The sequence below is a fragment of the Podarcis muralis genome, chromosome 14 (genome assembly GCF_964188315.1).
Source record: "Podarcis muralis chromosome 14, rPodMur119.hap1.1, whole genome shotgun sequence".
In the NCBI taxonomy this organism is placed as follows: domain Eukaryota; kingdom Metazoa; phylum Chordata; class Lepidosauria; order Squamata; family Lacertidae; genus Podarcis; species Podarcis muralis.
The window spans coordinates 8,342,743-8,355,240 of NC_135668.1; the positions used below are offsets into that span (position 1 = coordinate 8,342,743).

General features: G+C 42.6%; 1 protein-coding gene across 2 annotated transcripts in view; it reads right to left on the reverse strand.

Annotated features, from left to right (window-relative positions):
- NPTN (neuroplastin) overlaps nt 1-11,578 on the reverse strand; it is a 45,000-nt gene extending 33,422 nt beyond the window's left edge. The window contains exon 1 of one of the 2 annotated variants that reach the window (XM_028707020.2): nt 11,172-11,578. In XM_028707020.2, coding sequence (XP_028562853.1) covers nt 11,172-11,268 — 97 coding nt within the window. In that variant the 5' untranslated portion in view covers nt 11,269-11,578. The remainder of the gene's footprint in view (nt 1-11,171) is intronic. The other variant, XM_028707022.2, reaches the window with a different exon arrangement.
- Nucleotides 11,579-12,498: the final 920 nt, after the last annotated feature.

A 12,498-nucleotide genomic window follows, 5' to 3' on the forward strand; every position in this document is an offset into this window, starting at 1 on the left:
TTTAAAAGGTATTCTCCATACACAGATTTCTAGGGAAGACTGCTGATCACACAAACTATGTAAAGAGACTTATTAGAGCTCTGTATCAGTTATCAAGTCCTAAAGAACCAGTTACTAACAGTTACAACCAGGGTCAACTCCACTCAGTGCTACGCACATGGGAAAAAACTGAAACCCTCATTATTCCTCACATATACGATGTAAAGTTGTTTTGACAAAAATAAAATCCATAAAATAAAATCCAAATATCACGTTACACTCCTTTTATTCAAACAGGCTCATAAACTGGATTGTCAAGCTCAAGAGAACTGTTATACATATGTTTGTGCAGGAACTACATAGCCCTTATAAGAGTTGGTTTTGTCAGATGGCCATTTTTACAAAGGAATGTGCTGGGGTGGGTCAAATATCTATCTGCCCTCTGGCACCCTGTGACCTGCTTCCATATTCCTGCACATCCATGCTAGTCTTGTTCCTCGGCTTGGCAAAACCTGAACATTGTTTGTTGCCAACTTCCTGCAGTATAATAAAGTTGTCTTTAAAGACAGAGAAAATGCTATCATTCTACAAAACAATAGCTAATACCAGAAAACATGCAAAACTAGAGAACCAGTGAGATACTATTCACAATTTTTTTTTACTGGATATGACACCACAACAAGTATTAACAATTCGTATGTCTACTTAAACATGAAACTCACTGGCTAACCTTGGGCGAGTCACTATTGTCCAGCACATTTCAACAAGTAAGAGGAGCCCTCTAATTCTGCAACATTTTTGATTCCCTGGAAGCAGGGGTGTTGTCAGTGGATGGCCCCAGGGGCTCAGGTTTTTTGCACTGGGCCATTTATCTCCTTCCTCTTACTTCTCTTTTTTAAACTCATGAAAAAATGTTATTCACGGGGTGGATTTCTCCCTGAAAATCAGCCTATAATAGCATCTATACTTACAAATTAGCACATGCCTATTTGTGCCATGAGCCTGTGCCTCAACACCCAACCTGCAGCCTGAAGGCATATTGTGAACTGAGATGCTACCCATCTCCTCCCTCTTTGAATCGGCTTGTTCCCAGCAGCTCTGAAACTTAGCGCTTGCCTAGTTCTCTTTGAAGCGTACCAAAAATGAGACATCCACATTCCAGCAGCTATCCTGCCAACAAAACCACAGACACACACTATTATGTAGCAACAGTTATATGTTCCGTTTCCCATAGTCTTACTCTGTTTGATATTAGAATACCAAGCCTATGGACTGGGTATTTCAGATTGTTTCCCCCAGTCTCCAGACTTTAAAATATAGGCATATATTAGGAAACCTACTCTTTGCAACTCCTGTAGCCAAGCTGGCACCAAACGTATTACTCTGCTTTCCTCTGGACTACATCAGTGAGAGTGAGAGAGGCAGCCCAGGACCTCCGTACATACAGCCCAGGCTTGCCACTCGGGGTGATCACTTTGGCCCTGCTAACACAGCGGTTTGACTTCACCCCCAGAGGCGCACTCCAAGGTAACTCGAGACAGTATGTCAAAAACTCCTTGTTAAGTAAGTCTGGATCACTTTAAAGACATCAACCTCTGTATTTTTCTTGATAGAAGTTTAGATTTGTTTATCTTCTAATGGAAAGGAACACTGCAGTACTGTACAATTTAGTCACTTGCCAAACATACACATTCATGCAAGAACCATGGCTGGCATTCTGACTTATTAAAAATTAAACATTATGCTGGGGTTTTAATAAATTCAGCAGAAGTTTGAGTAATTTGTTTAAAATTTGTATTTATAAGCAGAAGAAAAGGATGAAAGGTCCTCCAATGTGAATATAAATCCCAACATTAAAACATAATGTGGTTCAGTTCTCAATTTCTACCTAGCTAGTCATGAACTGGGTCACATTATGTCTTCTTAATAAATTTATAATGTGACAAAAAGGTATCATCTTACTGAGAGCTTTTCTGGATACCATTAATGCTGCAGAAACATAATACATGCCTGTGCTGCTTTCCTATCATGCTGAGCCATTTCCATTCAGTTCTGAAGAAGCTGCTAAAATATACATAGCCTAAATATAAACACAAATGTATTTTTCATCTCTTGGGTTCCAGCTCAAGTACTAACCTTTGCATATGATTTAGGAACCAGTTCAACTACTTCTAATACATTTCATAAATACTTATGCAACTTATATGGCTGAAGTGCAACTCCTTAAATCAGAAGTGAGTATTGTTTAAAAACAGTTTATATGCATGCATTAATACCACAATCTCCAGGACTCTGTCAAGCCATGCCTGACCAATGAGAAGAAAGAGTAAATATCAGTCTCCAAAATGATATTTCTATGCCAGCACACAGAAATGAAACAGCAACATTCTAGCATCAATAAGCTTGGATCTTAAAAGTTAGTTAACTTTAGCAAGTTCACAGAAGGAAAGTTTCCCATCTTCTCTTGCCCACTGAAGCCACCTGTAAAAGCCTCTACAGAGCATAAGGGAGAAGGCTCTTCTGAATTGTGTGGGATGGGGTGCTGTGGACTAAAGGGCTAGCAGAAACTTGTCATATGGACTTACAGGTTGTTGGAAGCTGTTAACACTCAAGGCAATCGGTTCAAATAATTAAAAATAACAATGAATATGGTTGGGGGAATCTGGGTTCATTTTCATTCTTGTCTACATAGACTGCTTTTATTCCTTTTTCATATTTTAATTCTAGTGAAGCACAGAAGGCTAAACTGAACTTCTCCAAGAGCATCCAGTAACGTTTTTAATGTGAGCACTGTAAGTGACAATTAAGCAGCCCAGTCAGCATCAGGATAGAGATTGAGGAAAGCCCAGCACGTGGCAGGAAGCAATGCTCGCAGTTTGGCAGCAAGAACATCCTCCCATTGAATGTGGCAGAAACACTGCCAAGCTGAAGCATCATTTTGAAATCTGAAAACAAAGCCCTAACCTACTGCTACACACTTACAAAATTAAGTCATGACGGCTGTTAAAGACATAGGAAGAGTTCAAAAAGAATGCTAAGACTTCATAGATTCCGGCCCTTGCAAATCAAATCACCAGAGGCAATAGCCCCAACTCAGCAGTACACATGCCCCCTCTATGCAACACATAGGTCTTTGGCCAGAAACAGCATGAGAGACTTGCACTAGTTCTGAACAAAAGAAGTTACCTTACACTGAGTCAGGCTACAGGTCCCTATCAAAACTCAGTATTGCTTTCACTGACAGACAATACTGTCTCCAGGGTCTCAAGCATGGGTCTTTCTCAGCCCTACCTGGAGATAAGCTAAACCTGGCAAAAGCAGAAGGTGCTCTGTGTGGTGGTAGGGAGAAGAAAAGCTGGATGGAACTCTAGGTCAGACCCAGCAGTGCTCACCTTACCCTGCGCCTCTTTTTTTCCTTTGAGGAATTAAAAATGATGATGATGGCTATGTCTCCATTTATATCCTTCCTTCCTCCCAAAGAAGCCCAGTGTAGGTCTGAGTTGGCTGGTATTGGGGAAAGTACTCTTTTAAACACCTGGGTCCCAAGCCATGTAGGGCTTTGTATTCCAGTACTATTATCTTGTATTTATGACAAGTGAGACTCCTCCATCAAAGTGTAAGCAATTGTAATGGGTCTGTCTTCCGTATTGTGTGACTCTTGGCGCCTTCCCTCCTTTCCTGCAGACAGAAGCTGCATTATTTCTTCTTTACAGTTGATTTGATTTTGACCTTTGTGTCACACCCTTCATGGTAGCTCCCCTCCCCTTTCCTTCTCTTTTTTAAGAGATCCAACTTTTGGGTTTCAGTATTGGAGAAGTAGAGAATTGAACTTTGGTGTTCATCTTAAATCATATTTTGCTTTTCTTTCAATCCTGCTCCTTTCCAATCCTACCAACTTCTGAGACAAAGTAATTCCCTTCCTTAATTTGTGCTGTTACCTAAAAGATATTTATAGATCAGTTATATTCCACTGAGCCTTCACTTTTTGCAAATTTAGTTCTTACTCTTCACCAGTCTGTTGTGATCATTTTATACACATGTTGCCTTTATTAGCATTTTGCCCAGCTTTCTGGATAGCCTATCACTGTGGCTCATTCCATGGCAAGCCATAGTTCACACTAGCCATGGCTGAGAATCAATGCACAATTTGTTTACAACATTTTCATGCCACTTTGCAAGAGACTGAAAGCAGCTTCCATAATGCAAGTAACATTTGAGCTTCCAAACAAAGCATCTAGAGTCACAGCAACAACCATAACTATAGTTTGTCAATTCAATCATGCCGAAACATAGTTAATGCAAATCATGCTTACTAGTTCAGGTTTATCACTTCCAACAATCACTGCCAAACTATTGTGGTTTTTGGCACAGTCTGTTTGGAAGCAACTACATTGGCACCACAGAGCGGTATTAGTTTTCTTACATGGACCCCAGGTACCCTCCTGTGTATCCTGTGATGTGCAACCATTCTGAAATATTGTCAACCACTCAATCAAATAGTAGAGAGTGATATCCAACTCATTGGGGGGGGGGGGGAGTTTAAAATGAACTATGGAAAATTCTTTACTTCCAGTTATTCTCAGAGCTTTTAAAAATGCTGACAATAATTCTGAATCTTTTAATTTAAAAAATCAGCATAACTGAGCTAACTCACCTACCTGCTTTGCATTATGTGTTAAGAATTTTATTTTAACAAAACCGGCTGTAGGGTTGTTTGGGAAGCTGGAAAGAAATGTTTTAAATAAATAAATGCCTTATTAATGGCATATTTTAATTTTTGAAACACGATCTCAAACTTTTGAAAAAGCTTGCAAAAGTGTTCTAGTGATTCATATTGGGAGGTTACAATAAAAGGACCCCTGGACAACTAAGTCCAGTCAAAGGCAACTATGGGGTGCGGCACTCATCTCTTTTTAGCCCGAGGGAGTCAATGTTTGTCCACAGACAGCTTTCCAGGTCATGTGGCCAGCATGAATAAACCGCTTCTGACACAACAGAACACCATGACGGAAGCCAGAGCACATGGAAATGCCATTTACCTTCCCACCACAGTTGTACCTATTTATCTACTTGCACTAGCATGCTTTTGAACTGCTAGGTTGGCAGAGGCTGGGAAAGGGCAATGGGAGCTCACCCTGTTGCACGGATTTGAACCACCAACCTTCTGATCGACAAGCCCAAGAGGCTCTGTGGTTTAGACCACAGCGCCACCCACATCCACAATATTGCTTCCAAAGAACAAATGCATGCTTCAAGTTTGAGAAATTTGAAAATAATCATGTTACATGGGCATGAATGGATAGAATGAGACAATGTCCTTCACAGGCAGCTCCACCTATCACAGAAGCAGTGACTTTGCAAACTGAAAGAGAAAGGTTCTTCCCAATGAAAGCCAGTGTGGTTAGTGTGTCTGTAAGACCAGGACCTGGGAGACCAGTATTCAAATCGCCACTCAACCATGAATTTCATTGGGTGTTACTGTCCTATACGTGCCTAAATTTAAGTCCCACTGTGCTCTCTGTGTGACCTGTTTTGCTATGGCTAGTTACAACCCTCCAAATACCACAAACAGCAAAAAGAACCAAATAAATTCTACATGAAAAAATGAACAGAAAGTGCTGCAGCATGGGAGGGGGTGACCACTAGCCATTCAGTTTTTGGGCCCATAACATAGGTTCCAGGAGCCATGTGACAAATAGCTTTTCTATCCCAGTTTCTAACACTGGTCGCAGGTGGTTATTGGAAAGACTGCCTCTCCCCCCACATCCCTGCCCATTCACTACATTCAGCTGGAGAATCTTTGTTGGGTACACCAAATGCAGCAGTTGACAGGAAAGGGGCACAGGGCCTTTTCTGGCTAGTTCCCTTTATGGAACACCCTATGCATATAAGCCACAAAATGACTTCTGCTATTAGTAACCTTTTACACAAGCCTTTTCTGATTAAGGTTTAACCACAATTGTACTTTTATCTCTTCACACATTGTTTCTGGTGTTAATACATTTATTTATATTGTAACTGGGATCTTTATCTTAACCTATTTGCACTGCATATACTGTATTGAGTTCACTGTATGCTGCTTAGATACATTAGTTAGAAGTGGTATCTGAATTCATCTCCAGTATCCAAAGCTGAACTCTGTACATAATTTTGCCGTCTACTTTGACTTTGTACACCTTCAAAACCAAAGATATATTCTGATCTCATTTTGAACAGTAGAACTTAAAACAGTGCTGATAGAATGCATGGTACCCCAATATAGTATTTTGAATCTGAAGTGACCAGGATAGAGTGGACTGAAAACCAGGGCCCATTTATAATTCTTATAGTTCTTTGTATTATTTATTAATCTTTCATTTTATAGTTCTTTTGTTTTATTTATTGTTTTATTTGTTTTATTTAACAGAATTTATATACTGCTTAATCATCAAAACCTCTAATCAGTTTACTTAGCTGATTAACAAATGTTCTGCCTTGAAGAATTCAGTAATGAGTCAAGTCCAAGCCAGTGAGAATAATACAGTATCACTGGCATGTACTGTAGTAACAAAGAGATTTCTGAGCAGACCAGTCTGGACAAGTGGTGTTCTCAAGCAGAGTTTTATTAGAGATTATTTAAATGAAGATTAAACTGCATAGGGGCTAGAGCACACCCATGTCATCCATTAGGGGAAAGAAATACGATGCTGTAATTATAATATCTGCATAGGTAAAATCATCACCAGCTTCAGGAGTTATAAAAAGTTGTGTGCACAGGATTGTTGTTGTATTTTTTAAATGATTCAATTGGTTATTTTCCAGCTAGAAACAAAAGACAATAATTAAATTCATTTCAATATGGCAACAACCAAAGGCAAAAATATGAGCATTGTAATCTTCCAATTACTGTTAATAATAGGAAAAAGAAAAACAAACAGCAGCATCTGATAGTGACCGTTAACTATAATACTAATGCACAAAGAGAGGGTCTAATAGTCCATTTCAATTCAGAGATACTGGCATGAAAAAGTATAGATACTACAAAAGCATATGGGAAGGTTGCCTCAACAAGGAGACATCCAGATCATTGCCTCTTGCCCCATCAGTGCTGGCAGTCTAGGGGCAAACCAAATGTTCCGCAAGAAAACAGCTACGGGCAGAGTAGCTTGGACTTCACCTCAGTGACGAGACACTCAGTGAGGTAAAAGGACTAAATCCAAGGCTTTATAAGAGCCAGAGCAGGTCTACTAGAAACCAGTGTCACCTAACCACCATGCAGAGTGCTGAACCCTGCAGTGACCTGGAAATGTCCTAAAGGATGCCACTAAAAGGACAGAACATGAGAGAAGCAGGTTGTTTGCAGTTTTTTACAGAGGTTTTTTTCAATTACAGGTGATTTCACAAAAGCATGTGATGACCCAGAACACAAGACCCATGTAAACTGGGGGTTGCCTGTATCAGCAACACTTGAGTGCAGTGCGGTATCAGCAGCCCCTCTTCTGCAAATTGTTGTGGTATCACAGGTTGCAAGGCACAGGGGGAAAGCCTACACTCTTCTACTCTCAGAGCCACCCTCAGCCCATAGTAGCTTCTTTTTCCTTCCTAAAAGTAACTACTAGCAAATGCGAACTAAACCATGTCTACATCAAAGACTTGTCCCAAAGAAGAATGGAGAGTATACCTAAAGTAGACATTTTTAAAATATTGGGAAAGCAAACAGAGCTTATATTTTCTGTTCAAATCGGTGCTTGGTTCTGTTATTTAAGTCCAACTGATAAGGGTATTCTAAAGTTTACAATTTGTTCTACGACTTGGTTGCCTGCACCATATTCAGTGGGGATTTTACCTTTGCTGTATATGGCTCACAAGAACACAAGCTGAAAGATCCAAATGAATATTTTGCTTTACTGTTCACTCTAAGTCTTTACTGCCTTCCAATTCTACTTTCACAGGGGTGTGTACATGAGAAAATTATGGTGGCTTTACTGTCAGCAAGGTTCTTCGGGCAGTTTCCAGCTGCAATCTAAATAGCCATCAGTTACGGTATATAGGAAAAACCCAACCCACTGAAGGAAAAAGCCTGAGGGCAGAGACTAACTTACCACTGATTTTTATAATTCACTCCAGGAAAGTTTTTGGCTTAAAAACCAGGGAAACACACTTTAAACCAGGCTTTCTCAGCCCTCCCAGATGTTTTTGGCCTACAACCCCCATGATCCCTAGCTAGCAAGACCAGTGGTCAGGGATGATGGGAATTGTAGTCTCAAAACATCTGGAGGGTCGAGGTTGAGGAAGCCTGCTTTAAATAAATAAAATAAAGGAGGAGGGCACACCACATTCATCCAATCTACACATCACAGGTGCCAATGTATGCAATACTAAGAGGCTCACAATGGCAGGTAGCTTTATATTAATTAAGGCAAGGACTTATTCAGCAGTTGGATGTTTTTTGAAGACTGAAAGGTAACTTTCAGAACAGCCACTCTTGGAACTGAGTGCGTTCTTACTTTTAATAACCATCCTAATCACTGCAATAAAGAATTTGAAACCCTTCTCTTCTCTTCCAAGCACAAAAAATACAAAACTTGTGCTTTATGAACTGTGCATGCCAACAGGGGGTTTTCAAGTCCAGCTACAGCCATTTGAATGCAGGCACAGGGCTTCTTCAGCCTGATTCCCCTTCCATGAAGAAATATATTGCCTCTCCTGCAGGCATCTGCTCACTATAACAAAGCAAATGTTTGCAGAGGTCCAGTCTATTTTATCCTAACAAAGTCAAATGCCATCACTTTATTCAAAGCCTACAGACACATTCATTATTTAACTCAAATGTGAAGAGACTGTTCACCTCATTTCACTTAAACAAAAGAGACAGCATAAAAGATGAACACTTCAGACAACAGCTAGCATAAAAATCTCCAGATCTTTATTGTCAGGCAGCATGTCTGACAGAAGTAGAATATAGCCAAATTACACAACTGTGAAGTTATATAAGGAACGAGTTCCCACTAATTTTCTGAGACATTTCTACACTTATTTCCAAATCCATGTCTCCAACCCTACAATTCTCTTCTACCTTAAATGGGGTTGCACTAACCTAGTCCAGATTTTCAGGCATTGCTTCTCTTCCATTCTTACTTCCTTTTGCTAGCCAACTTTTTCTCAACAAGATTGTCTGAGTCAAGGTCCAGAAATTGCGTACTCACCTAAGCTAAAACCCAACAGCCCAAATTACAGGAAAAACACAGTAACTGAACTGCTGTACATAGCAAGACAAAAAATATTCATACACAGAGTCATTTGACTTCTTTAAAAAGCTACCCAAAAAGCCATTGTGCAACATTAGAAGATACTGTCCATTCAAATATATATTTTCAAGCTAGGGAAAAAACCTATGCTTCTACACCAATAAAACAGTTTACATCTGTTTTCATCATGTAATACTGCCCCACAAGTACACAAAGATGAGCAAAGATGATACTGGATTTTATGTCTAAATACATGTTCCTGCTGAGCCTTCTCAAGTATGCTAAACTTGCCTTTAATCAACCTGTGCTCTATTGGCTTCACTAATAATCATTATGCACTTGGTGCAAACCAATGTCAAGGAGGAGACATATACAATGCTAGATTTCTTACAGCACTCTTTAGAAAGAAAAAAAAAATCCAGGGTTTCCATCACAGACCTATCAAAAGAACGCTTTAGTTGCTAAGAAACTAAAAAAAGCAATTGCTTTATAAATCATTTAAAGAAAACCAAAGATGCAGTAGGTGGATAGAGATGTACCAGGAGAACTGCACAGACTGTTCAAAGTGGCACACCCCAAGAGGGAGGAATGGCTACCTAAAGCTTGCACCTACAGACTCCTTTTGGTTTAGAATTAGATGTATCTAAGGATTTTAACAGCCCTCTGTTTCTAACTTGATACGTTAGGTACTATGACAAATTATCAAAAAGAAAAGCTCATGGTGAGAGAAAACAAAAGGCTGTATGAGAGTTATGAAGTGCTCACTCATTAAGCATGTATTGACATACTCTGCCAAAACCCTATTGCAAGTCCCCTCAATCCCTACCTTATCATGTTCACCAGACTGTGAAACAGCAGTTTCATTGGCCATCTGGAGTAGCTCATGACTACATGTTTTGGATCCTTGGTTTTCTTCTTCCACGCTCTTCCCTGACCCACCCCAAGGCTTCCCTCTTCACAGCTTTCTACAATTCATATTCTCTCAGCTGCCATTTTCGTTTATATCATTTTTATTCTTCCCCTTCCCTCTGCTCCAATGAACTTAGGTCAGGACACACTGCCCTGCCTCCCCCCTTTAATCCTCACATCAGCCCTCTAAGTTATTATCCTTATATTGCAGATGAGAGACACAGTCCAGCTAAAGGTCAGTCAGGAAGCTATACGGCAAGGTGGAAATTTGAACTAGGGTCTGCGTAGTCACAGGCCAACATTCAAACCACTCTGCCACACTGATGATCAGCAGTCCTTGAGCACGCTTAATGCACTTCAGGCAATTACCTTATTATTCTTACAAAAAACTCTGCAAGATAGAACAAAACTGCTCTTTATATCCATATATTTAACTTAAAGCATTTGTATATCACCTTCCATAAAGTATCCCCTCCAACAGTTAGCAGTCGGTATTTTTTTTTAAATAATAATAATAATCCACTGTAAACAGCATTAATAATTATAACAATAGAGCTTGTCTGATCCAAGGTCACCTGGTGAGGGTCCCTTCCTGCAGCAGAATTTGAAACCACGTCCCTTTGGTCATCTCAGGCTCACCCCCCTCCTTCTCTTCCACACCCACCCCACTGCCCAGTCTACAGAAAAACCCCCTACCCAGGCTTGCCGGCCCTCCCGTCCCCCCCAAGCTAACAAACTACCCTGCTAATGCAGAACCACCAGAATGGTCCAAGGTCACTATCAAGTTAATCCAGTGGGCTGAGCCAGCATTTGAACCCAGCTCCCGCAGGGTGGTGCTCCTCCCCTCCCCCTCCCTAGGCTCCTCCCCCACACACACCTGAAACGCCCCGCCCACCGCGCGACAACCTCCCACCCCTTGCGGCATCCCCCGCCGCGGGACCAAGGCGCCCCCTCCCCCCCCACCTGTCAATCACCGCCTCAGGCGGGTTTCGCTCTCGGGTTCGCCTCCCGCCCCCACCCGCCCTCCCCTCACAGGCCCCGGCCGCCCTCTCTCACCGTTCTGCGCGCCGGCCGGCGTCGGAAAGAGGCTCCCCGCCGCGGCCAGGAGGAGGGAGAGAGCCGCGGGGAGCGGCCCGGAGCCCCGCAGCAGCATCCCGGTCCGCAAGCCGGCTGAGGAGAAGGAGGGCGAGGAAGGGCGGGAGGGAAGAGAGAGAGAGAATGAGAGGAGGAGGAGGAGGAGGAATGAAGGAGCGCGAGAGCGGGGGGGGTGGAGGGAGGGGGCGCTCAGGCAGCAGCAGCCGCTCGCTCAGTCTCCGACGCCGCCGACGCCGCCGGGCGAGGTTCCTTCTCCGCCGTCCTTCCCGTCGCCTTCGCCCGCCTTTTTCCCTCCCTTTTCGCCTCAGCGCAGCCGAGCAGCTCCTTCTACCGCAGCGCCGGAGCCTCGCGAGACTTGGGCCCCCACTTCTCGCGCGAGGAGGCGGAAGGGTGGAATCTGCAGGGCTGGAGGGAAGCGTGTGGGCGGGGCGAGGGCGCGGAAGCTCCGCCTCCCGCCGCTTTTTCCCAGGGGGGGGGCACGTGACGAGGCGAAGGGAACCGGTTCTGGAGCAAGTGCAGAGGCGGCGGCTGCAGCCTCTGCCCGCCTCCCGCCTTTAAATAGATATATTTATATATATTTCCTCCCACTATATTCCTCTGGAAACTATATATTTTCCTCCCACTAATATATTTTCCTATATATTTTCCTCCCACTAATATATTTTCCTATATATTTTCCTCCCACTAATTCCTCTGAAAACACCCCAACCCCTATATATATATATATATATATAAACACCCCAACCCCTCTCTCACCGTTCTGCGGAATTCAGAGGAATTAGTGGGAGGAAAAACTCTGCAATAGGAATAAAAGAGGAATGGCCAGCCGCAGAAACGCCCGCGGACCTCATCCGGGGCTCTCTGCACAGATGCCCATGGCAAATTGGCGTGAGATCATGTGAATGTATTTGCATACACGACTGGGAAATTCAGGCGGAGGTACTGCCTGCCCTCCGCTTTGCGGTCCGCCACCCTGTAAGCAGACGTCTGTGTGTTTTCAATGGCTTATAATTATTGGGAAGAGGGGTCGCTTGGGAGGAGATCTGGGCTCCAACAAACCGAATTGGCATCTGGATTTGTGGGGCGGAGCTGCATCTGACAGAGACTTGAGGCAAAGAGTAAGATTCTGACTCTTTTCCCCCCACCCACCCCCCAATTTCATGCATAGAAGCTGCCTGAATTGGCAATTGGCTCTTTCTTCACATCGTTCTTTCAACCAGACAGCATTTTGCACCTGAGAGAAACCGGGTAGCTTAGGGGGCACAGTCTTCCAACATCTTGCTGGCTC